Source organism: Phascolarctos cinereus, unplaced genomic scaffold (assembly GCF_003287225.1).
Source record: "Phascolarctos cinereus isolate Bilbo 61053 unplaced genomic scaffold, phaCin_HiC Scaffold_5;HRSCAF=322, whole genome shotgun sequence".
Lineage (NCBI taxonomy): Eukaryota > Metazoa > Chordata > Mammalia > Diprotodontia > Phascolarctidae > Phascolarctos > Phascolarctos cinereus.
The window spans coordinates 368,555,879-368,583,576 of NW_027555958.1; the positions used below are offsets into that span (position 1 = coordinate 368,555,879).

At 41.5% G+C, this 27,698-nt stretch overlaps 1 protein-coding gene and 1 pseudogene across 1 annotated transcript; one reads left to right on the forward strand and one right to left on the reverse strand.

The window, feature by feature from the left end:
• Nucleotides 1-8,827: 8,827 nt before the first annotated feature.
• On the reverse strand, nt 8,828-27,636 carry NENF (neudesin neurotrophic factor). Its single transcript, XM_021007776.2, has 4 exons — nt 27,392-27,636; nt 12,855-12,915; nt 9,808-9,911; nt 8,828-9,182 (listed from the first exon to the last, which is right to left on the reverse strand). The coding sequence occupies exons 1-4, from the start codon at nt 27,563-27,565 to the stop codon at nt 9,006-9,008; spliced, it is 516 nt and encodes a 171-aa protein (XP_020863435.1). The 5' UTR covers nt 27,566-27,636; the 3' UTR covers nt 8,828-9,005.
• LOC110222672 (ran-specific GTPase-activating protein pseudogene) lies at nt 16,694-17,463 on the forward strand (annotated as a pseudogene).
• Nucleotides 27,637-27,698: the final 62 nt, after the last annotated feature.

Genomic DNA, 27,698 nt, shown 5'->3' on the forward strand with positions numbered 1-27,698 from the left:
CTCTGTATGGCTTAGGTTTTTTTCCATCTGTGAAATGGGGATAATAATACCTACTTTGCAGGGTTTTTGTGATGATCAAATGAGATAATATTTGTACTGTATTTTGTAAGACTTAAAGCACTATATAATTGCTAGCTATTATTTATTAGTTGGTCATATTATGATATTAATAATAAAATTATTATATATTAAAAGAAGTCAGAAGCTAGGTGGTGCCAGGAATACTCATGTGGCCTTACAAATTTACTAGCTGAGTGACCCTGAGCAAGTCACTAAACCCTGTTTACCTCAGTTTACCTCATCTGTAAAATGAGCTGGAGAAGGAAATGGCAAAGCACTGCAGCATGTTTTCCAAGAAAACCTGAAATGGGGTCGTGAAAGTCAGGCGCGACTGAACAGCAATAACAGCAAAAGGAATCAGACTGAAGGGGAAGCTGAGAAAAGCTAGCTTTAGATACCTCCAGCATTCATAGGACATCAGGGTTGATTGAAATATGGTCTCAATCTCCCAACATGTTCTCCATCAGTACTTTGAACAAGTAAATCCCTTGAAATTACCTCCAAAGAAGTGGGGGCTGTTATGAGGATGTAGAAGGATTTATATACTTCCATATAAATGAATTGGTGTTTACAAAGAAAGGACAGAAAGGGGTGAAAAACACCTGAAAACTGGGGAAAAAAAGAGGTGACTTCAGGATTGTCATCCTTCCTTAGGGCCTTGCTTTGTCAGAGTCTCCAAGCAGTGAAGGAAACTCTCACATTCGGACCACTTGCACCAAGAAAACTGAGCTAATTTCTCCAATGTCAGGCCAGGGAGTGAGGGCCAAAGAGACATTCAGACACTCATAGATTTAGAGCTAGCCCGGGACCTTAGAGATCATTTGGCCCAACCCCTTTATTTAACGGATGGGGGAACAGGGTCAGAGAGAATAAGTAACTTGCCAAAGCTCACATAGATAGTAAATTGCAGAGCTAGAATTTGAATCCAGATCTCCTGATTTTGGTAAGCTGGGGGCATAGAGTTAGACTTGGAATCAGAAAGATCTGAGTTCCAGTTTTGCCTCAGACACTTACCAGCTGTCTGAGCTTGGGCAAATCACTGTGAAAGAGTAACTCCTCTCAGCCTCAGTTATCTCACCCGTAAAATGGGGATAATATCACCTACCTCACAGGGTAGTTATGAGGGTCAAATGAGATAACATATATGAAGCAAACCTTAAAGCACTATTTATATTATATTACATTTCCAAATCCATCACTGTTTCTATTATACCGCATTTTACCCCTATCCTCTACTTCTTCTTCCCTCACTCCCAATAACCCCATGGACCACTGGACAAATGCCCACCCCATCCCAATATGAACCATGTGTCTCAAAGTCCAAGACATACTCTAGTTCAGAAAGTGAAAGAACCAGATTAGATTAGATAAGGCATTTATTAAGAGCTTGTTATGTACTAGGCAATGTGTACCAGGGGCAGAGAGAGTAAATGCTATTTAACGACTTTGCAGATGATAATCAGATTTGAGCCACTAAATGGAGTGCTTTCTGCATGCATGAACTGGGCAGCTCTGCTTGGCAAGCAAGAGCATTAACTATTTCTGTACAATCTGAGGATAATCTCCCCTACCCAATCTGTGGGATGACCTGGCCTGATCTTTCTGGTGAGGCCATGTGCTATCTCAGTCTTATTTGATCGAGAGAGACTCTGGAACCCTTAGAGATGCTGTCAGCTGGATAAAATTGAATTCTCTGGGCCATGTTCACAACTAATAGTTCGTGATTCTGGACAACCTCAGGGGAGGAAAATGTACTTCAGAGCCATAATGTCATTGGCAACTGGCCTTGGCATGCATCTGCCCTGCTCCTGTCTCCCGGACATATCTCAAGGGTTTTAAGATACCCTGATGGGCTCACGTGTTTGCTGAGACTTGCAGACCATCCTTTGGAAAAGATGTAAACATGGAGGTGGACATGGTTCAGTATCTGCTTTACTAATCCCTGTAGCTTTTTCTCTCAACATTGGTTGTGATAAACCCATTCTCTGCCTTGTCAATGTAATAAATACAGAAATGCTTGGCCAAAGTTTATAGAATCTTGATCCATGGAGGCCTTCCAGAAGAGAATAATTATCCATACTGGATGGATTGAGCATCAAGGGCAGAGGACTAGACCACATGACCTCCCTGGAAGTCTGTCAAGGATCCAGAGAGGATCTAGCATCCTAAAGTTCTCATCATAGTCCTCTGTTCCTACTCTTTGCCTTAACTGGGAGCTCTATAGGTCCCTCTCCCTACTTGGCAAGGCTTGACAGTGAGTTTTTTCTAATGATGGACATGTTTGATGCCCCTGTCTACTTGTTTCATTTTGTGAAGCTTCATTTTCTTCATAATGAAGAAGCCATTATCAAATACAGTCTACACATGGTGCCAGGGAGGCTGCTATGCTCTGCCCTCAGGGCACTCTCAGAATAAGTGCAAAAAGTCTACCCTTCCATGAGGTAGCAGTTCCAGCAGGCTGTGGGGAGGCAGTCACATCTATACCATGGATCCAAACACCAAGGCTGCCCATTCTCTATGGCCAGGGTGACATCTACTGGGGCCTACATCTCTCCTGCTTCCCACAAACTAAATATCTCAGGTAAAAAGTTCCTCAAGGTCAAAAGAGAAAAACGTGGAATCTTGGAATCTGCATGCCCACACAGACATCCCTCCATTCCTTGGTATCTCACCAATCTTTTTCACCACTAGAGGAACTTCCGGAGTTCCCCTTAGCTTCTAAAAAAGATGAGACATGTTGCAGATGACCACTACATACAAATGAGTAAACTGAGGCCAAGACACAGGGACACATTTGTCCAGGATCACACAGGGGATAAGAGACAGAGCTGAGATTCGAACCTAGGTATCCTAACTCAAAATTCAATGTTCTTTCCACTAAAAAACACTGCCTCCTGTGATCTTTGGCCTTTCATGTGTGTCTGTCTTGTTTCCTCAATGAGACTGTTAAGTTCCTTGAGTACAGGGGTGGGGTCTTATACTTCTGTGGGAGAAAAAAAATTAATACTATATTCTCTGCTTTTGGCATGCCTACCAGCCACAATATTATTTAATTTATCATTATTCTAAATATAAGCATTTCTGGCCTAGAGTAAGAAATGTCCAAACTGGCATAATTCTCATATGCCCTGCAATAACCCTCTCCCAAGATAATATGGGATAATGTTTAAAGGAATCTTATATAGGAAAAAAAGATCACAATATGAGGTAGCTAGGAGACTCAGTGGCAAGAGGACTGGGTTTGGAGTCAGGAAGATCTGAGTTCAAATCTGCCCTCAGACACTTCCTAGCTGTGTGACCCTGGATAAGTCATTTAATCTCTGTCTGCATCAGTTTCCTCAACTGCAAAATGGAGATCATAATAGCACCTATCTCCCAGGGTTGTTGTGAGGATCGATGAAATAACCGTAAATTGAGTACTAGGTACTTAATAACTTGTCCCCTTCCCATTACTTACCCATATGTTAAAATGCAATTTGGGATTAACATTCCAAAACAATGATCTCTACTGGATTCCTACATTATAGATTTCCTTATAGATTGAAGAAAGCTTCCTCTGGGGCAGCTAGGTGGCACAGTGGATAGAGCACTGGCCCTGGATTCAGGAGGACCTGAGTTCAGATCTGACCTCAGACTCATAACACTTACTAACTGTGTGACCCTGGGCAAGTTATTTAACCCCATTGCCCAGCCAAAAAAAAAGAAGAAAGAAAGAAAGAAAAAAGCTTCCTCCCTATGATCAATATCCACAGTCCTTTTTGGATGGAGGAAAGGTCATATGTAGCCCAACATCATCACTTCAGGGCATGGGGAAAGAAGAAACCACTTTTAGTGAATCAATAGCCCAAACCCTTGTGGGAGTAGGGAAAGCAAGAGTCTAACTTGGACCAGAAGTATTTTTGTCCAAAGGTTAGTTTCCACCTCTAAGGAAACTTCAGAAAGATCTTTTGTTCTTGACCTAACCCATCATAGGGGACAAATTTGGAAAGTGTTTTTAAATTAGAGAAATTATTACATCAATATTTTTAACTGAACTAAAAAAGAGATTTTTAATATACTTCCTCACCTCTTAGTGCTCCCTAGCTCAGGTCTGCTGGCTTCTGTATACTAGATGGGGGGGGGGGGGGGTGTTGATGACACAGTACCATAGACTGACAGATAAAGGACAGACATGTGGTCAATGAACAAGGGATAAAGTACATTTGAGAAGATAAAATGTATATGTAGAGATGAGCAGGCTGAAAACTAAGCACATTAATGATCAATGAGTGGGGGAGATTCATGGGACTTCAGTACTCAGAATGGATTTAGTGGAAATGGTCATCTCTCTTTCTCTTAGATATCCAGGAAAACTTCAAGGCTCAGGTTGTCATTGTTTTCCCTAAGAAAGAGACAATAGGAGAGGGGCTTGTTGGATTTGAGGAAGAACTTCCCAACTTTACCTGAAATAAAAGGAATGGTAGTGGTGGAAGCACATTTATCTAGTGCATTTACCAAGTGATATACTGGGAAACAGAGACAGAGACACAGACAGAGAGACAGAAACAGAGAGAAAGACAGAGACAGAGAGACAGACAGAGACAGAGAGAGAATGTTGTGGTGAGTCAACAAAGTAGCTATCATCACAAATTGCTGTCTGTCTTTTTTCTAAGAGGACCAGTGACATCACAGGATGTTATCTTGACTTGCGCATGAATTGATTTAAGAGAGGCAGAGTCACACAAAGTCATCCCAAATGAACTGCCTGTGATGATACAGTATGGCATTGTAGGAAGTGTGATCTTTTCTTTCATTATGCAAGAGACCTGGGTTTAAATCAGGGATGTGCTGGAGCTACCTTTTACTAGCTCAAAAGAGCCTATTGTTAAATTTTTAGCATGAGCATCTACATCTCAGAAATAGGCAAACATTACAGCAAACTTTTTTTTCCCTGAGAGAGCCTATGGTTAAACATTTATCAGGACTATTTTAGTTTGAATAACTGACTCTGATATTTGTCATGTGACTTCGGGCAAGTCACATTATGTGGCTTCAGTTTCCTCATCTGAAAAATGGGAATAAGAATATATGTACTATCCTCCTTCCTGGGGTTGTTGTGAGGAAAGCAATTTATAAACCTTAAGATGCTAGAGCATCAGATTTGGAATCAGAAGACCTTGGCTGAAATCCTGGCTCATCCAGTCAGGATTGACTGACTATATGACCTTGGGGGCAACTAGGTGGCACAGTCAACAAAGCATGGGGGCCTGGAGTCAGGAAGACTTCAGATCAAATCCAGCCTCATATTTATTATCTGTGTGACCCTGGGCAAGTCACTTAACCCTGTTTGCCTCAGTTTCCTCAGCTGTAAAATGAGGATAATAATAGTACCTACCTGCCAGGGTTTTTGTGAAAAGATAATTGTAAAGTGATTAGCTTGGCATAGAGTCTGCACTATATAAATGTTAGCTATTATTGTTGTTGTTGTTCTATCTTTCTGGCTTTTAGCTTCCTCATCTGTAAAAGGTGGTGGTTGAACTAGACTGCCTCTGGCTTCCTTCCATGTCTAATCCCATGATCTTATGCTGTGCTGTAGAGATGTGTTATTACCATCTTCATCATCATCATTATTATAGATGGGGGACTAAAATTAAATAGATCAATAAACATTTGTTGAACTAAATTCAAAGGAATTGAATTAAGCACCAAGCCTTTCCTGTTGTCTGTGTCTAATTCTTTAGGGATCTGGGAAGATTTGGGCGCCCCCTCGGAATCCGATGGGCGTCTTTAAGTGCCATCTTCCCTCTCTCCTTTTCTGCATCCTGCTGGGTTGATTTTCATCACCGGTTGATGTTATCCTCCATTCAGGCCCCACGTTCCCTATTGTTTAGCCCATGAATCATCCATAGCTCTTTGCAGAAAGCAACACCGGTTTAACACCTCGCGCTGAGTCAGTTTTCACAAAGTACAGACTGAAAATACCGAGAATCAATCACGAAGGTAATTCTTCCTGTACTGAACAGCCAGCTTGTGCATGCAGAAGGGTGGGACCAGGATGTGAATAGGTAGAACAGTGGTCAGAGCCCTGTGCCTGGAGTCAGGAAGACTCGAGTTCACATCCTGCCCTGGATGCTTACTAGCTGTATGACCCTGGGCAAGTCTTTTAATCCCTCTTGGCCTCAGTTTCCTCATCTGTAAAATGGGAATAATAATAGCACTACCTTATAGAGTTGTGAGGATCAAATAAGATAGCTTACATAAATGCTAGTGTGAAAACACAGGTGATTAGAGAAGATGAAATCCCCTAGGATTCAATGAGGCTGTCTTTGGAGGTAATGTTCACAGCCTCAACATGAGGATAGAAGTAGATGAAAGAGGAAACCCTTGGAAACCACCTCATGGCCTGGCAACAGACCATTTTCCCAGTGAAGATCATGTTCCCCTTCAAAAAAGATTGACTCTTCTTGTAGAACTAGTTCTTTCTCCTCTCATGTTACTTTGTATCAACTCTATAGGTATTTATGCACAAGTCGTCTCCCCCATTAAAATATATGCTCCTTGAGGGCAGGGACTCTTCACTTTTTCTTTGTGAAACTAGAGTTTAATTGGTTGAGATGTAGAAAGGGGCCAGGTGAGTGAATGAGACTAGGGTAAGTTACTACTCATCTCTCTCCTCTCTCTCTCCTCACTCTCTGTCTCCATCTTTTCCTGGATGGTTGCCTTGGAAGAGTTGAAACAACCCAGAGGCTTTTGCCCAATGATATTTATAGACTATACCAGATATTAAGGGAATGCCAGATGCCATCTGTACAGCTCCAACTCAAGCCTATCCATTGGGGATGTCACAGATGAAGGAGACATTGGAATCTTTCCCTCTTCCCTTTCCTTTTTCTATTTGTGTATGAGAGAATGAATTGTATGTGAAGATGTGTATGGTGGGTGGTGATAAGGACAAAATGTGGAGTACAAATGGAAGGGGAGAGAACAAGAGCTGGAATGGTGACACCCAGGAAATTCTACGCTGGAAGTTTTGCTCTCTTCTGGAATGGGGGAGTTGGCACTGAAAGATTGGAGAACCTAAGAGACTTAGCCTCTCCTTGGCTGAGAAACTGCATATGGAGCTGAGGAGAGTCATGAGAAATAGCAGGAAGCTGGAAGAAAGTGGTGGGGGGAAGAGAAACCATCCTATCTCTCACTTAAGTCAGCAGAGACCTCAGTCAAACTGAGACCTGTTAAAGACCTTAGCTTGAAAAGACCAGGGTTCCCCACTGCATCCTGGGCCATCTCCAGTCGTTCTGACCCATATCGAGCCACTGGACCCAGATGGCTCTGAAGGAGAAAGTGAATCTGGTGACCTTGCACAGCCCTCCCTCACTCAAATCCAATTCGTTTGCATATCATGGCATCACCTTCCTGATGTCATGGTCCTCTTCAGACCGAAAGACAAACAGTAGCAGCAACTGCAGCTAGTCAGCAGACAGCAACAGACGACAGCGGGGCTTAGGGTTGAGACTCTGCCAAGGAGCCCTCTTATTTAGGATTGTAAGTGATGGAGAGCAGAGTCCAAACTGAAGAGAGATTCCCTGCAGATGGTGAGGTCCTACAGACGCCATGATTGGGGAATGCCATTGTGCTAACTACATGAAGCCTAAGCAAAGCCTCCTAAACTGATCTATAACTACACAAAAGAGTTAGGTCTAACTATCCATACCAGAAAAACTAAGTGGATGAAGAATGCCTTATTGTCCAGACCAGTTAGAATGACAATCCATAGAACTTGTTCATCAGTACATGTCTTAGGAAAACAGCATTGATGGACAGTAATAGGAATATTCAGAAGAGGGATGAGTTGGAAGAATATTGGTTTTGGACTGCTGAGTTTGAGTTGCCTACTGGAATCCAGTTAGTTAAAAAAATAAGAGCTGGCATTTACATAGTGCTTTAAGGTTTACAGAGCACTTTACATATATTATCTCACTTGATCCTCAAAATCACTGCGTGAGGTCAGTGCAATTTTTATCACCATTTAATAGATGGAGAAACTGAAATTGAAAAGTTAAGTAACTTGTCCAGTGTCACACAGCTAAAAAGTATCTGAGCCAGGATTCAGATCCAAGTCTTTCTAACATCAGGTCTTGTTGGGGATCTGTAAGGATGTAGAGGGCCACAGGCTATTCATGAGGTCTCACTGATGGGCGGAGGCCCCTCTCAGGTGACTGATCTATGGGCAAAGGTTGCCTGGCTGGGTGCTCCATTCTATGGTCTTTAACAATCTTTAACTCCCCTAGTTATTGTATGGTCATTAGCAGTTTATCTGGGATTGGAGTCAGATAAGTGCATAGAATGTGCATGCACCGTCCCTAGCACAGCATGAGCTCTACGTCATCATAACTTGAGAAGAAGTTCCTGTTAACTTCACTATTTAAGTGAATGCTTTGTTAAAATTAAACGGAGTTGCTTCCACCTTCTCTCCCGCCTCATCAATGCACATTCGAGATAGAAGGTTAAGCTGGTCTTATCCCTTCAAGGTTAGTATAGGATCCTTGCTCTTGTGGTGAGCTGAGCTAGTCGCGTGACAGGGTCTGGCACCATATCTACTCCAGTCTGTCTTTGTGAAAGATACCTTAACTTGTTTGGTTCTCAGTTCTCTCCTGTGTAAAATGAGTGCATTAGATGAGTTGATCTCCTTTCAGCTCTAAACTCTGTGATCTTGTGGGTGAAATGTGCACAAAAAAAAAAGGAAGAAGAAAAAGGAGAAAAAGGAAGAGGAAGAGAAAGAGAAGAAATGTTCTATGTAAAAAATTCATTTTATTCCTATCAAAAAGTGATTCAGAGATTCCATACTGGGCCACTTTGAGTACTTCTGAAGTGTGAAATTACTTCACTCACTCCTCAGCTAATGCGGAAGACTGTGTCCTGCCCTCTGTGCTTGGCATCTCCCCCCAGTGGCATCTGCTCTACTACTGTCAGAACTCATCCTTAATATCAAAATGGGGCTGGTCTTCTGGCTTGAAATTCCAGTTGGGGCTGCCATCTTCATTTAGGATTCTACGTGCTGTGTAGCCAACAATAGGATATTTGGCTTTGTACACGTTAGTGAAGACATCATCCAGGGACTTCAGTTCTTCTTCTGTGAGTCCAGTCTGAGTGAGGAAAAATCCAAAAAGTAAGAGAGTTTAAAGGAGGAGGACTGATTTTTCACTGGGCTTTCTCCTTTCTTTTTTGCCCTTTCCACAAATCAACTGATAAGGAAAGGAAACCTTTTGACAAAACCAAATGGAGAAAGTTTGAAAAATAAATGGCTACCCCAGGATGTAAGTGGCTGGAATATATAATTTTGGGCTGGATATAAGATGACATTGTTGTAGGGAATTCCTAATGAGGAAACTTCCTCCACCAATGCAGATTGACATTTGCTTTACAACTTACAGAGAGGAAAAGGAGGAGGAAAAATTGGAACCAAAGTAAGTGCACAATAAGAAATGACTGAACAAAGTGTGGTATATCATTATATGCAACTAGACTTTAACTAACAGGACAAAATAGAAAGTGCCATTAAAGACCAGCCTTGGGGCTTAAAAGAAATTAAGACAGTGGGCACATCCTCTGTTCTGGGTATTATGCCCCTCTTAATGAAGTCTAACATTATAACTTATACCAATGGTTTAGAGTGAAGCTGGAAAATGAGGGTGAGCATTTTAAAAGTTTTGGAGAAGCAAGATTTCTGAAGATGACAGATTTGGGGAAAGGGGTCTTGAAAATGCTTACAGTATCATGTGTGAGGTCTGCAGGATCCAGAGACATCTTGGCCACCCCTCTTGTGGAGTCTTTCCCAACCAGGGCATTGTATGGTGCTCCCCTCCCATAGAACTCTGTACCAAGGAAGAAGAAAGATTAAGTGGGTGTGGAACTGTTAATAAATGTGCATGTCGAGTGGCCTTTGAGGCCAAAAATCATTTTAAAAGAGAGATCATCAGCCTGGAGGTAGGGAAAACACAATACCCCAAAAGCAATGTGCTAGTGAACATTTTGAACTCTATTGAAATAATAACAATGTCTCATTATTTTATTATTATAGATATTTGTGTTGTACTTAATTACTCATATAATGCTTATATCCATCATTTTGGGTATGGGATAGTTCAAATGTGCTAGGTTGAGTTTACCTCTGAAACATCTACCAGTCAATAAATCCAAAAGCAGTTATTAAAATTCTACTTATACCATGTACTGTGTGCTAAGGGTTGAGGATATAAAAGTGAAATCGTTCCTGCCCTCAAGGAGTTTGCCTTCTAACGAGGGAAAAAACCTGCACATATATATATGGATCTTCAGAATATATTCAAGATAGTTTGGGGTGGAAGAGTACCAGAAGTTAGGGGGCATGCACTGCTGTAGAAGGTGGCACTTGATTCAAGTTTTAAAGGAGGATGGAGATTCCAAGAGGCAAAAGGGAAAAGGCAGTGAATTCCTGGAATGGGGGAATATCCAGTGAAAAAGCAGAGGTGCACAATAGAACATAATGTATACAGAAAATCAAGTAGGTCCTTGTGGCTAGATCATAGAATATGCAGAGGGGACTTCACATATAAGACCTGGAGAGGTAGGGAGAGACTAGCTTGTGAGGAACTTTAAATCTGTGGAGGTCATACTTGATCCTACAGGTGATAGGGAGTCATTAGAATGTATTGAGTAGAGGAGTGAAATGGTCAGACTTATGCTTTAGCCTGGGAAGGCTTATGTGAACTGATGTAAAGTGAAGTGAGCAGAACCAAGAGGACACTGTAAACAGTAAAAGCAATATTGCGACAATGATCAACTGTGAAAGAGTTAGCTACCCTAATCAATACAGCGATCCAGGACAGTTCCAAAAGACTCATGATGAACAATGTTATCTCTATCCAGAGAGAGAACCGCTCAACTCTTGAGTGCAGATTGAAGCATACTTTTTTCATTTTATTTTTCATGCCTTTTTTGGTTAATATTGGAAATATAATTTTACAAATAGATTCTTTATCTTCAAATATATCACAAATCATTTACAACATTTCTGCTCTAATTACCTAAAAGTAGATTGCATTCTATAAAGCAGCTAGGTGGTGTGGTGGATAGAGAGCCTGACCTGAAGTAAGGAATATCTGAGCTCAAATCCTGCCTCCAATATGTACTAGTTGTGTGAACCTAGGCAAGTCACTTAACTCTGTTTGCTTCAGTTTCTTCATCTGTAAAATGGGATAACAATAGCACCTACCTCCCAGGACTGTTGTGAGGATTGAATGAGATAATATTTCTAAAGCACTTTGTAAACCATAAGGCACAATATAAATACTAGTTCTTATTATTAATAATAATCAGTCAAATTGTGTCCCCTTTCTAAGGCAAATATACATACTAGAGCAGATAAGTAAGAATTGACCTGTATTGCTCATGTCAGAACCTAGTGTGGAAAAAAATGTTATTTATCATTTATAGATATTGTTTTATGTGATTAGAAATTGTTGAACCCGAAAGCTTATTGTAGAGGCCAGAGACATTTCCTGGAGAAACTGGATGGCTACAGGAATATTTGATGCCACCCAGTCTAGAATCTACGGAAAACTTGAGTTTTGAGTTCCCCAAATGTGAATGTTTAAGTTTACATCTCAATCGATCTTAATTTGATGTTAATGCTTACTGATATACATCTCAATGGAGCTCATCAGGGAACAGCCCTATCTACAATACAGCTCAACTGCTGTGTGGTTATGCGATGATCTGAACCCTATATGACATAGACTGGCATAGACCTGATTGACAGTCTTCTGCTCTATCCCCTAACAAATGACCAAATAAATTTCTTTCTAAAATGATTTCAGATTTTGGGGTTCCTCATGACTAGTACTAGCAAAGAATAAAAACTGAGTATGGTCGTGGAAGTCAGGAATCATAAATTCTAGCTTACACTTATATGGGACTGATGAGGCAGATACAAGTGTTCAAGGCAGATGAAGCAAACAGGATGCAGGATGTGCGATGTGAGATAAAATGCTGGATGTGACCAGCCAGAAAAATGCTCAAGAGGACTATGCATTAATGCCCCCACCTCAGACTTATCTGTATGCCTTCACAAAGCATCCCCAATTACCAGACATTCCAGAACAGCTCTGACCCTCCCCTTTCCTGTTCTCCTTGTATACATACAAAGACACTCTGATTACCTGATATTCCAGGCATTCCAGAGCTGTTTTTCCCCCACCCCCACCTTCTCCTGTTCCCCCTTCCCCCTTCAAACTATATATAGACCAGACATCTGACCTGGTGAAGTGGTCTGCTCCCATGGGGAGCAGGGCCCACTGGGTGTTCTGGTCTCCCAAAAGGAACAGAATCCACTGGGTACGTCACCCCCAATAAACACCTTTATTTAACCTGGAGATGGTCTGAGCGAATTCATTCAAGACACCAAGACCCATGTGTCTATTTCTCATCATTCTGGTGCGCTCCAACATTTTGGGATGTCCCCTGAACCTCAATAGTACTTTATAATTACACAGAAGCTTTCATGATCATTACCACAATTACCCTATGAGGTAAGCAGGGCAAGTATTACTAACATTCCGATTTTATAGATGAGGACAATGGTGGTAAGATGGAGTAACCTGCCCATAATCACACAGCTAGAAGAACTGGTCCCCAGATTCCCAGGTTTTGTTCTCTGAACTACAACAAGTCGTTTCCCAATTCTTCTGTTGATTCTGTCCTCTGGTCCCCTCCCCCTTCTACCTCCATCTCCCAAGCTTCTCATGAAAAGGGAAAATTCAGGGAACTACACAACTCACCCTTTCCAGAAGTGACATCAAATACTACTCCTTTCACTGCCAGATAAATGGGCTGGTCTTCCTAGAAGGCAAACAGAAGGGGTGAGAATATTTTCCTGGAAAATCTGAGGATCAGATAGAGAGTCTCAAAAGGTCTCACTCACACCTCTATTGGCTAGGAACTAGCAATTATCTTATTCAGTACTCAGTGTGTATGTAAAGAATTCAATATAAGTATAACCAAGTCTCTCTTAAGGAATTTAATTCTAATCAAGAAGATCTCACACATACACATGTATCCAGAATGATTAAAAAATAAAAGAGATGTAGCTACTGAATTTCTAACAGTGGTTTTTGAAAGATCAAGGAGAATGGAGAAGGTACTGTAGGCCTGGAGAAGGACAAATGTTGTCTTAATTTTCAAAAAGGGAAAGACACATGAAGCTGTAAACTATTGGCTACTGAGTTTAACTTTGCTTTCTGGTAAAATTCTAGGCCATATTATTATAGGATTGACTAATGGACATCTGGGGGGAAAGTGATGATGATAAGGAGCTGGCATGACCAACCTCTGGGCAGCTAGGTGGTGCAGTGGTTAGAGCACCAGGCCTGGAGTCAGAAAGACTCCTTCCTGAGTTCAAATCTGACCTCAGACACTTACTAGCTATGTGGCCCTGGGCAAGTCACTTAACCTGTTTGCCTATAATGGATATAAAGCATTATATGAGTAATTAAATACAACATAAATATCATCTATGATAATAAAATGAGACATTATTATTATTATTTCACTACAGTTCAAAATGTTCACTAGTACATTGCTTCTGGGGTGTTGTGTTTTCCCCACTTCCAGGCTGATGATCTCTCTTTTAAGATGAGTTTTGGCCTCAAAGGCCACTCACCATGCACATTTATTAACAGTTCCACACTCACTTAGGTTTATCTGGGTGTGGGAACTCATGTTCAGGAAGCTCAAAACTCAGTCTATTAGGGACCTGAGACACATAGAGATTAAATGGCTTCTGTAGGGTTACACTGAAGGTCAACACAGGAGGAGGAAAAGGAGGAAAGCTAGGTGGCCCAGTGAATTGAGCACTGGGCCTGGAATCAGGAAGACTCATCTTCATAAGTTCAAATCTGGCCTCAGACACTTACTAGCTGTGTGACCCTGAGCAAGTCACTTAACCTTTTTGCCTCAGTTCCTCATTTGTAAAAATGAGCTGGAGAAAGAAATGGCAAACCACTCTCTGCCAGGAAAACCCCAAAAGGGGTCACAGAGAGTCAGACATGATTGAAATGGCTGAACAGCGACAAGCACAGGAGGTGCAAGTACAATCCAGGTCTTCCTAACTCCAAGCCCAGTATTCTATCACCTATGCCATGCTGCCTCTTGGAAAGTTAATGATCATTAAATGTAAAATTGGAAGTAAGCCCCAGTGGAGTGCCCAAGGGAACTGTCCTTGGTCCCAAGCGGTTCATTTTTTTTTTTCATGCTCAGGTAAAGATATCAATAGTATGCTTGTCAAATTTATTTATGGCACAAAGCTCACATAGATAGTGAGCATGGTGGATGACATAATCAGAATTCAAAAAGACTTCAAGAGTTTGGAATGTTAGATCAAATTTAAATAGAACAAATGTAAAGTCTTTCACTTGGGTTCAAAATGGGATGCTGAGGCAGTTATAAGGACCCATGGTGATGGCTATAATGATCATTTTAGAGGTAAGAGAACCAGGCAACCAAGGTGAAAGGGCTTCAAGGCCACATCATACAAGTGAAGGGAACATGAAGAAGTAAAGTCCTAAGGAGAACATGATAACAGTCTTTAGGTATCCAAAGGGCTTTCACTTGGAAGAGGGATTAGCTGTGGGGTTTGCCCTAAAGGTAAGAATTAGACTCAATGAGTGCTTGATACAGAAACACAGATTTAGGTGCAGTCTAAAGAAAAACTTCTTAACATTTCAAGCTATCCAAAAATAGAATGGGCTGCCTTAGAGGCTGCGGGCTCCTTTTCTCTGGAAGTCTTCAAAGATGGATGATCACTTGGTGATGTGGTGAATGGGATTTTTGCTCATGTATATGTCGGACCAGGAGACCTTGCCATCTCTTCCAACTCAGAGATTCTGTGATTCTGAAGGTAAATGAATTACCTAATCAACTGAGACTTACCTATACCAGCTATATGTTACAAAGATCTTAGATACAAGCACATTTATCTTCTATAAGGATAAGGGATGTTTAATTTCTTATTTAATCTTCATATCATTTTAACTTTGCATTTTATACTGTTTGTGTCCAGCAATTTCTCTAAATTTTTGGGCAGCTAGGTGGTGCTGTGGACAGAGTGTCAGGCCTGAAGTCAAGAAGACTCATCATCTTCCTGAGTTCAAATCTGGCCTCAGGCACTTACTAGCAGAGTGACCATGGGCAAGTTTCTTAACCCTGTTTGCCTCAGTTTCCTTATCTGTAAAATGAGGTGGAGAAGGAAATGGCAAACTACTCTAGTCTCTTTGCCAAGAAAATGCCAAATGGGGTCATGAAGGAGTTGGACAAAACTGAAAACAACTCAACAAAATTTCTTCTAACTTCTTAGTCCAAGATTGATGTTTTGTACCTGGATACTTTCCTTAAGATTAGCATTGCTAGGACAGGAAACAGTGTAGTGAAAAGAGCCCTGGAATGGGAGTCAGGAGACCTTGGTTCTATCTTAGCTGTGATGCTAACCAGCAGAGAAGTCAAAGTCTTTGGGCATCAGTTTCTTATCTGTAAAATGTGGGGATTGGACTAGAGGATCTCTAAGATTTTTCTGAGCCCTAGCATTTTATGAAAATGATTAAGGTTGAGAGAGCCTAAGAATGAAAAAGTAATTATAGTGGGGTTAAGTCAGAAAGCTTCCTGCCAGAGTTTGAGCTTGTGAAATTGATATAAATTCGGAGCAAAGTAGCAGGAGAAAGAAAAGTAGCAGGCAAAGAAAGGAAGGCAATGTGGGCCTTTATAAGGGGCACAAATTGCATAACTAGGGCCATATGGAAGCATATTAAAAACAAGTTTTTATTTCAACTGGAAATAATATTTCTAAAGTTCTCTGCAGACTTTTTCCCTTTACAAAAGCATGCAAAGCATCCAGCACAATAGCTGACATGCCAGTGAATTGATCAAGAGAGGTAACCCAACTTAGAGCAAGAAATACTTCTTGCCTGTCTAAGATCATTGCCTTTCTTTCTTCCCCTGAAGGGATCAGAGTATGGACCCACCTAATGGCAGGTCTTTCTTTCCCCATTTCCTGAAAGGATCACGGTATTGATCATAGGGAGGAGGTCCTTGTGACCATTTCAGGTGGAGCCATGGATAGAACACTAGACTTGGAGTTAGAAGAACAAACCTCGAATCCTGCCTCAGACACTTAACTGTTTGCTGTTCAGTCATTTCAGTCCTGTCTGACTCTCTGTGACCCCATTTGGGGTTTTCCTGGCAAAGATATTAGAGTGGTTTGCCAATTCCTTTGCCACCCCACTTGATAGATGAGGAAACTGAGGCAAACAAGGTTAAATGACTTGCCCAGGGTCACACAGCTAATAAGTGTCTGAGGCCAGATTTGAACTCAGGAAGATGGGTCCTCTGACTCCAGACCTGGCATTCTATACACTATGGTGCCACCTAGCAGTCCCACTTATTAGCTGCATCACCTCTGTGGCAAATCCCTTACCCTTTCTTAGCCTCAGTTCATCATCTTTAAAATGGCGATAACAATAGCATGTACTTTTCAGGGCTGTTGTGAGAATCAAAATGAGTTAACATATGTAAAGTGCTTTGCAACTACATAAATGCTAGCTAATGTTATTTAGCTTGTGACCATCTTAGGGGAAGCCCTTGAGGAAAGTGGTCAAAGAAGGAGGAATAGTTTTAGGAGAATGGTTCTACAGATATGTTCCCTCAAAAGACTAAGTGATGGCCAGATGAGGTACAAACCAGACTGGACCAAGAGTTGCTGCACAGCCAGGACCAACCATGATGGCGGCTGCCAAGGAAGCACCTCCATAGAGAATGTGGATGACTCAGACTATGATCTGCAGCTTGAGCCCATAGTGTCTCTTCCTGAGCAGGAAATTAAGACCCTTGAAAGAGATGAAGAAGAGCTCTTTAAGACGCAGGCCAAGCTGTTCTGATTTGCCTCTAAGAATGACCTTCCAGAATGGAAAGAGCAAGGGATGGGTGACATGAAGCTGCTGAAACAGGGAGAAAGGGACGATTTGCCTCCTCATGAGAAGGAACAAAACTCTGATGATCTGTGGAAATCACTATATAATACCATTGATGGAGCTGAAGCCCAATACATGGCCTGGGTCTGGAACACACGTGCTGACTTTGCTGATGAAAGTCCCAAGCCGGAACTGCTGGCCATTTGATTTCTAAATGCAGAAGATGCCCAGAAGTTTAAGGCAAAGTTTGAAGAATACAGGAATGAGATAGAAGAAAGAGAAAAGGGAGCAGGAGCAGGCAAAGAAAATACCAACAAAGTGGTGGAGAAGTTGTTGGAGCTGTCGGTGAAGGAGAAGGACAAGGAAGACAGCCAAGAGCTCTGGGGCGCCCAAGAAGGAGACCAAGGACCAGGACATGTCACTGCAATAAATCATCTTGTGGCCTTGCCTTCTTTCCTTTTATTTTCTTTATTTTCGTTTCCTTTTTTTTTTTAATAAGGGACTTTATATATAGAACTGAATTCCAGCCTCCCGTTTGTTTTCTAAGTTTTTACCCTTTCGAAGATGTCTTCAGCAAACCCATTCCCAGTCACATGTACTGTGCTCATACCATTCTTTTCCATAGTGGAAACACTTATTTATAGTACATACAAAAGAGTGAATAAAACATTTGAAAGCTGCCTCAAAAAAAAAAAAAGGTTAAGTAACTATTGTTCCATCAAAAGAAGTTAACCCCAAACTTTTTTTTAAATCTTCCTGTGACTTTTTCCCTTGTTCAAGATTTCTTTTAAAGTTATTTCAAATGGTATTAGAGATATGTCCAAGGATATGGAGGGATTATTCCAGTCTGGACACTTCCCTCAATAAGCTAACCATGTTTGGATGTAGAATAATGTGAAATCAATTTTTAAAAATTGTGTCTGGCAGACTTGGGTCTAAAATGCAGAATACAGTATTTGTATTTTTTTTCTTTTCTATCCAGAAAAACATGATAGAGAAAAGGCCTCTCATCACTAATGACATGTGATTAATTACTTCGTTTCTGACTTATACCTGAATTCACTTCTACATTCAGTCAGCATTGATTAAGCATCTACCATGTCCAAAGCACTGAATGTGTGATTTCCCCATGTCCCAGTTATATTTATAATTACACATCTGGCCACATCAATAAATCAAAGAACAAGCATTTATTAAATGCTTCCTAGGAACCAGGCACCGTACTAGATGCTAGAGACAGAAAGACAAAAATAGAACAAATCCCTGACCTGTAGGAACTCCAATTTTATTGGAGGAGGCAACATGTATACATATAAGTATACATGAAGCTGCTGAAACACAGGGAGAAAGGGACAATTTGCCTCCTCATGAGAAGGGACAAAACTCTGATGATCTGTGCAAATCACTATATAGTACATGTCATATGTAAAATAAATATAGTACAAGGTAATTTGGGGGAGAGGAGAGCAGTAGCAATTGAGGGATCAGGAAAGGCCTTTTTAGGAGGTGTTACCTGAGCTGAACTTTAAAGGAAATTGGGGATCTTAAGAGACAGGAGGAGGGAGGGCATTGCAGACACGGGGCCTGAGAAGGGATCTCCAGAAAGAGTCATGAAGGCACAGGAGTTCTAAGTAATGAAAGTGGGGAGGGCTTGGGCCTTCCTCAATGGATCAGTGCCCCCAATAAAGCATCTATAAGTAACACACGCACAGTGGCAGCCAAGGGTGGTGAATGGAGAGTTTGGCTTTGGAGCCAGGAAGGCCTGGAATCAATCCCCACTTCTGATATATTCTGGCTGTTGGCTGTGTGAACCTGAGCAAATCACTTAACATCTCTGTGCCCCAAGCAGCTCTCTAACATCATGAGTTGCAGAAAAAGATGCCCAGGTGCATTGGCATAGGAGATTCCTTACTAAGATCACTGATGAAATCATAGGTCTGATACATAATGTGGGCATATGTGCATGCACATATACAAGAGCCCCCATGTGCTGCTTTTATATACATTGATGTCCCAGACAGGCAGAATAGCAATGAACAGAGGCAGGAAGACCAGGGATCAGACCCCACATCTGGCACCCATGTGTGTGACTATGGGCAAGTCACTTAACCTCTCTGAACCTGAGGCCAGAGACAGATCTAAGATAAATCTATTAAGTTATATAGCTGCTTTGATGGAAGGAATTCCCATGCCAACAAAATCATAGATCTTTGACATATTGACTTCACTATTAATAGACAGCTAGGTAAGAGTACTCAGCTTTAAGTCAGGAAGATCTGAGTTCAAAATCAGCCATAGACACTTAGTGGTTGTGTGACTGAAATGTTGCTGAAGCTTTGATTTGCCTCAGTTTCCTCATCTGTAAAATGAGGATAATAATACTACCTATGTCCTAGGTTTATTGTGAAGATAAAATGAGATATTTGCAAGTATCTCACTTTGCAGACTTTAAATCACTTTGCAAACCATAAAGTTTTACATAAATGCTTTGTTGTTCAGTTATTTAGCTGTGTCCAATTCTTCATGACCCCTTGGACCATAGCACACCAATACTATCCATGGGGTTTTCTTGGCAAAGATCCTGGAGTGGTTTGCCATTTTTTTCTCCAGTGGATTAAGGCAAATAGAAGTTATAAGACTTGCCCAGGGTCACATAGCTATTGCATATCTCAGGATGAATTTGAACTCAGGTCTTCCTGCCTCCAGGCCCAGCTCTGTATCCACTGAGCCACCTAGCTGCCTATAGAAATGCCAGCTATTATTAATAATTATTATAACTGTGGGTAAAATAGAGATGTCATTCTATTCTCTATGACAAAAAAAAAATATCAGCGAGAAACCAGAGCCAGGCACCTGAATGATCAGTCAGAGAAATCAGTGTCTTCTGAAAAATAATTAGACCTCTCAAATATTAGAGCTGAAAGCTGATTTGCAGATTGTTAATCCAGTCCTTTCCTTTTGCTAGAGTGAAAATTGCTAGAATACATTAAATTTTATGAGGACCATTCCTGACGACCATCCTGAGAAGAAGGATTTTAATCCCCGTTTTTCAAATGAGGAAACCAAAGTTCAAAGTTGAATGACTTGCCTAGGATCTCGAGATTAGTAAATGACAGAGCTGAAACTTGATTGAGCTCAGGTCTTCTGACTCCAAGATCAGTACCTGTCCACTCTATTACTCTTCATTAGCATTTTAGAATAAAAAGCTTTCTTTCCCTGGGCTTGGAGAGTTTCTAATGCCCTAATCAATGGCACATCAGCCCTTCCCAGAGACAGATAAAACAGATACATTATCATGTAACGTCACGTGTACAGTTTGTCCACTTAACAAAATTGCAGATTCCTAGGGAACAATCAGTCCATTCTCCATCCCCACCTCCAGCTTCCAGAGTTCCTGTCCTTGTTTGACTAAACCGTAAGTAATTTGTACCACTAGTAGATTTGGCTGCCCTTCCCCTCCCTCCCCACCAATGGCTTGGGTGTGTGAGTAAAGAAAGCAGTGACCCTGGGTTGAGTATTGACAAGATATAATGGCTGTAGGACAAGGCTGAGAAGGTGATGACTTAGTAAAAGAAAGAATACAGGAAACAATGGGCTGAAAACTGATTCATTGATGCTAGGTCTCCAAGACATGGCCGTAAGAGAGAAATCTTGAACGTGGGCCTTGGCAGTGTGGCTCACAAGTTGCAGGCCCTTTCCTCCTTGACATGCCCTCAGACCACTGACAGCCAGTGCATAAATCTTACACTCGTTCCTCTTTTCTCCTCCTAGATAGAATGGAAAGAAAGTTTTCTACCCCTTCCCCTTCAGAAATTACTTAATTTCTACCTAAGTTCTAATGTATGATGGAAACATTTGTTCTCACTTTTTTTTTTGTATCTGATTTTATCCTGCATTTTATCACTGTGAGTTTGCCTTATGTGTCTCCTTTGTTGTACTGGCTAAAATTCAGCTTCGGATAATTTCAAAGTTTTGTTCATTAAAACAAAACAAGTGACCCTGTTCCACATTGCTAGAGATTTTGGGGAAAATTTTTGGCTATAAGTACAGCTGGCATAATAGGCTGGGGGAGTAGAGCTCCCAGTGTGGGATAGACAAGATTGCAATATAGGAAAATGCCACACTTACTCGGGATAAATATTAAGTCCAGAGCGTTGCTATATTAATTCATGTACCAATGGCTTGTCTGGGTCAGCCTCCCAGAACCACAGAATTCTAGAATTGAAAGAGACTTAGGAGATTGCCTAGTCTAATTGCCACATTTTACAGATGTAGGGGCAGCTAGGTAGTGCAGTGGATAGAGCTCCAGCCTTGGAGTCAGGAGGGCCTGAGTTCAAATCCAACCTCAGACACTTGACACTTACTAGCTGTGTGACCCTGGGCAAGTCTCTTAACCCCACTGCCTCACCAAAAAAGCAAAAACAGTCATTCCCATTCTACAGATGAGGAAATCTGAAACCCACAGAGAGCAAATGATTTCCAAGCCAGGGCTCTTTCTACTGCACCACGTTGCCTCCCTCCTATACCAACTCATTTCTATACCTCAGTACATTATCCACTGGGACTAAAGCAGGTTTCCCACCTCTGGATCAGACCAATGTCAAGTCAGGTCATGAAGAATATATTAAGTGCACTGCACTGTTTTAAGCATGGTCCGCAAAACAGGCCACAGCTTGCAACGACATATTTCTTCCAGAAGGAGAGTGGGGAGGGAGGACCTGCTATTGAGAAGCCAGAAGTTAGGCCAGAAACAATCTATTTCTCTGAATGGGTAAATGCCACTTCATGATTCCCTTAACAAATCCTATTCCTATTTAGCTTCCTGAAAGATGATTATAGCTGTAGTTCCACTCTCTGCAGATAATGGACAATATCTTAGAACAAAAAGGCTAAGAGGATAGGCAGCAGGCTTCACTCCCCAAATCTAATCTCTTCCCAACATCTGTTTTGTTTAATAGGATGATTCTTCCCTTGTTTTTTTCCCTCCACCAACTCACTAAGACAGGAAAATTATCATTCATCAGTCAATGACATAGTAAGAGGATCTCCTCCTTCTGGGAAAATTGTTAAGAAACTAAATAACCTGCCTACTCCCCAAAGATCACCAGCACCGGGAGTCGGCAGGAAAAGCACTTCCCACACCCATGCCTCTTGCCTTCACTGTTAATATTTCACTCTCACCTTCATCAGCACATGCACAATTGGCAAATTTGTATCCTGTTACTCATATTGCCCCTCAATTCCAAAAGCTAAATAATTAATGGAAGCTATGCTTTGTATTCTGATCAAAAAGCACTCACTGAGCTTGGTTAACTTTTGTGAAATGCAACACTTGTCAGATGCAAAGTTTCATTGGTGAAAAGCCTAGTAATTCAAGCACAGTACAATTCAGTTGAAGTCAACCATTTATTAAATGACTTCTAAATGCAAGGCACTGTTATAGGTGCTGGGGTACACAGATGAAAAAAGGACAGTCTCTGCTTTCAAGGAGGCTACAATTTAATAGAGGACGCAACTTTACAAGTAAATTTCACAAGGTGGAATGTAATGAAAGCCTAAAAGAGATCCACAGAAAGTGCTCCAGTAATATAGCATACAAAGAGATCACTTTCATCCAGGAGTTCAGAGAGTGTTTCTTGGAGGACTCAGCACTGTTTTCAGCCTAAACAAAGAAAACTTCATGAGTTTGCTAAGTATTCTTCCCAAGGAGATGCATTAGCTCTAGCCTCAGCCAAATGTAAATACAATAGAATCTTATTGCCAAGATGAATCAATCAATCAGTCAATAAGCATTTATTAATAACTGTGCTAGGTCATCGGAATACAAAGACAAAAGTGGTACAGAAGTCGATTTTACACCAGCGAAGGCTAATTTTTTTTTCAGGCACCTAAAAGAAGATGTATTCATTTATATAGCAGAATTGATTCAGGAAGTTAATAATTATGATAAAATAAACAATAGTTATTTATCTAGCACCTTTAATCTAAAGGCAGTCAACAAACATTCATTAAGTGTTGCCCTAATGTGTGTCTCAAAGCTAGAAAATGTTAGATTTTAGACACTCTCACATCTCAATCTTCCTCCAAGATAAGTCCCCTACCTTCCTCACGTGACCATATCACTCTCTACTCTACTCTACAAACTCTTATATCTTGCCATCATACAAACCATACTCACTTCTGCCACTTACGTTGCAGCTCCCCATTCACCTCCCCCAAAACCCATAGAACACTATCCCCTTCCCCTCCACTTCTCTCTCCCAATCCGAATTTTACTCATCTTTCAAAGCCTAACCCAATTCCCACTTCTTCCATGAAGCCTTTTCTTCCATAGTACCCCATGAGCTTTCCCTTTTCTGAATTCCTATTGTACTTATTGTCTATACCAGTGGTTCTTGTTTTTTGCTGATGTGTTTTTCTCAGGTCCAATTCTTCATGACTTGGGGTTGTCTTGGCAAAAATACTGGAGTGGTTTGCCATTGCCTTCTCCAGCTCTTTTTGCAGATGAGGAAACTGAGGCAAACAGGGTTAAGGGACTTGCCCAGAGTCACACAGCTAGTAAGTATCTGAGGCCAGATTAGAACTCCGGAAGATGAGTCTTCCTGACTCCAAGCCTAGCACTCTATCCACTGTACCACCTACCCACCAGTTCCTATTTAGTGGTTGCTTAAATTAGACTGTTAAACAATTAAATTATGGTCAGATGTATGTACATATTCTCATTATTGTTCTGTGCACTGCACCACAGCAGCTCCCTCAATCTCTCTGTTACCCTGTAATCTTACCTCATCAGCTGTGTGATCAAGTGATTGAGATATGAGGAATGTTTGTGTTCCAGGGCAAATGTCAGACTGCTGGAAAACTACGATCACTGGGTATTTGCCTCACGAGCCACTTTGGAACTATCACCAACCATCCTAAATGTTCTGCATAAGCAAACCATATATTACGTATCGCAATTTTAAGGTTGCTTTCAGATTTAAACTTATCTTCCACTTATTAGTCACTACTTACTTGCTTATTACTTACTTAGTTACTACGTCTCCTTTGCTTATTAGTTACTTCCTTACTGTTGTTGTATCTGGTGAATTTTTAAATGAACTGGTTGGCAACATAGCTGCTGTGCCAGTGTTAGAAGAGAAGAAAATCATGACCGATGAGATTCTTTCCTTATAAAAATTAGTTTATATTTAAAATGTTAAAATGAAACAAAATATGCAATTTCACTTTAAGAGAATTTATTATTTAATACAGTCTTTGTCATTAGCCAGTGAAAGAATAAGCATTTTATATGTTGTAAATCATTTGCTTAGGTAACTAAAAGTTAAAAATTAATTTCCATTTCTTAGCAAGAGAGCTTGTAAAATTTTCCTACCATTTTCTACCTCATATTTGTGTGAGAAAGTATTTTCATTTTATTTTTGCTTCAAATCAAAATACAGAGCTCAATATGGAATCAGATTTGACGGTTTTTGTTGTTAAGCCAAATGTTGCAAACCTGTGTTCAAATAAAAGTCCAACATCAAAATTAAGTTTATGTGATTACTGTATTATTTTTAAACATCTTCAAAATTGTAACTTATTTAATTTATTTGTATTCAACAAAATTTGCAAAATGAAAAAAATTTATATTTAGTCTCACAGATATGAGATTTTTTGGATTACTTCTTTTAATTAGTTTTATAATTTTATATTTAGTTTTCATAATTATAGATAGAATAGAATGTTATAGCTCATAATTGTGTAATTATGATATGTTATAACATAATATAAATGTTAATTTAGAGTTCTGGGTGGCAAATGATATCCTTGTAATTAGTAAGTACTTTATGAATGAACCTAAAGATGTGAGCAGTATATTTAATTACCCTGGAGGTTCATGGCACATTTTTGTTATTGGTGAAAATGGTTCATGGAACAAACAACACTGGTCTAGTTCAGTGCCTTGCACATAGTAGGTGCTTAATCAGTATTTGTTCAAATGAGTATAGGACTTGATAATTTAACAAAGTCCTTCTGCCTCCCTGATGCTCACAATAATCCTGTGATGTAGGATAGGCATTATTATACTGATTTTACAGATTAGACAACTGAAGTTAAGTGACTGATTGACTTGAACCATGGTCACAGTGGCAGAGGAGGAGCTCAAAACCAGGCTTGCTGACTCCATGTGCTCATTTCTATTATACCACCACGCATGTGAAATAATCAGGGAAAAATCCAGGCTCAAGGAGGAGATCATGTTGTGAGACTACCTAGGTGGTACAGGCAGTGGAAAGAGCAGCATGTGTAAGACATGGAAATACGTATTGTCTCCTGCTTGGAGTTTTATTGAGTACATTCACAAGGAAGTAAAAAGGATATACTGGGCTGTGGTTTCTCTCTAATTAGTGAATTAAAGGTCTAGTAAATGTAAGGAAAGGTGATGGGATGGGGTGTTCAAATGAAGAAAGCTTGAAAAGCTGAAACTAGGGATTTTTGTTCTTAGGGAAGTTCATCTGGGGCAAAGGTAGGAAGACAGAAGAGACCTACCCTTGGACACCATGAATTTTTTACATTGCAGAAGGACTTGTTGATGGGGTGGGAGGAAGAGTATGCTAGTCAGTGTTAGGGGTGTCCTGGGGGTGGTGAGGAAACACTGAGGGCACTGGGACTTTACTATGGAATAATAATGATAATAGCTAGCATCTATACAGCACTCCAAGGGCAGCTAGGATAGAGTACTATGCCTAGAGTCAGGAACTCATCTTCCTGAGTCCAAATTTGGCCTCAGACACTTACTAGCTTTGTGACCCTTGGCAAGTCACTTAACTCTGTTTGCCTCAGTTTCCTCATCTGCAAAAATGAGCAGGAAAAGAAAATGGCAAATCATCACTCTAGTATCTTTGCAAACAAAACTCCAAATGGGGTTATGAAGAGTTGAACACAACTTTACATATATTATCTCATTTGATCCTCACAACAACTCCCGGAGAGAGGTGCTACTATCCCATTTTTACAGATGAGGAAATTGAGGCTGAGAGAGGTTAAGTGATTTGCCCAGTAGCAAGTAGCATACATCTGGTGTCTGAATATAGATTTGAATTCAGATATTACCCCTTCGCAGGGGCAATATTACCTATAAATTACCTATAAATTTTCAGTAGTGTACACAACTTTGGTTGTTAGGAACTTAGGCCTTGATAAGACACTCTGTCCTGGAGTGGTGGCATTACTCACCACACCAGGAGGATGACTGAAGTTTTACTGGGATTAGGGGGTTGGAGGAGAGGGCCTGCATTAGGATAAAGATCTTAAGGGGGGGGCAGCTAGGGAGCGCAGTGGATAGATCTCTGGCCTTGGAGTCAGAAGGACCTGAGTTCAAATTTGGCCTCAGACACATGAGATTCACTAGCTGTGTGACCCTGGGCAAGTCACTTAACCCCAATTGCCTACCAAAAAGAAAAAAAAAGGTCTGAAGTGGACATTTTACATTAAGAGGCTCCCATAAATATTATGAAACACATTAAAATGATGGGGGAAGGAAGAGGCAGACAACTCCCCAAAACTCCATATGTTTACACCCTGGACAAGGTCAGTCAGTAGGTCAATAAGCATTTATTAAGCCCCAACTATGTCCCAGGCACTGTGCCTAGCGCTAGGAATATCAAGAAAGGCAAAAGATAGTCACTGCACTCAAAGAGCAGAGTCTAATGGACTCACATGGAGCAGACATGAAAGTAACTATTTGCAAACAAAATACACCCAGTATAAACTGGACATCATCAATAGACGAGAGGTATTAGCATTAAGGGGCATATGGAAAGGCTTCTTGCAGAAGATGAGATTTTATCTAGGACCTGAAGGTAGCCAGGAAAGCAGGGAGGCAGAGATGTTTAACCTCCTCATTTCACAGATGAGTTAACTGAGGTCCAGAGAAGGAAAGCCACTTGCCCAAAGGTTACACAAGGAGTTAGTGATTCAGGACCAGAATTCAGGAGATTACCTGAGGTTTCACTAGGGGGAGGGGAGGTCAGACACAAAATGAGGCCTGTCCTAGGAGCACAACTCCTTCTCTCGTCTCCTCCTTCTCCTTTCTTTCTCTCTCTCCTGCAGGAGTCCAGGACTCCGTTTATGGCTACAGTCTCCTCCTCCCTATGTCCGCCGCGGGAAGTCCCGCCCTTTGGCTCTAGACTGGACCCAGCCCCCGTCGCTCGCGGTCTGCCACCTCTCCCGGAGCCCCCCGAGTCTCCCGGTCCCCCCTGCCCTTCCAGGATTGGGAGTCCTGGGCTGGGCTGTCGATCTGTCCGTCAGTCCTTGGGTCAGTCCGTCTGTGCCCAAGGCCACCTCGTCCAGTCCCGTCCCGCCCCATCTGCTACCTCCTCCCCGCCATAGCGGGCCAGCTCCTCCTCGGTAAAGAGCCGCACTGGGGGCCCCCGCTCTGGGGTGCGCGGCGTCTGCTGGGCTCGGACAGCGGCCAAGTTCAAGGCCAGCACCACCGCCAGCAGAAAGTGCCAGAGACACGGCCGCCTCCGCAGCCCCGGAGCCGCCATCGCGAGGGGCGGGGAGGCCGGGCCGGGGAGGGCAGGCTCAGGTTGGCCGAGCCGGGAGAGCCGGAGCCTCCCAGCCCCGCCCCGGCCCTCCGAGCCCGAGCCCGGCTCCTAGCTACCTCCCCACCCTAGATCT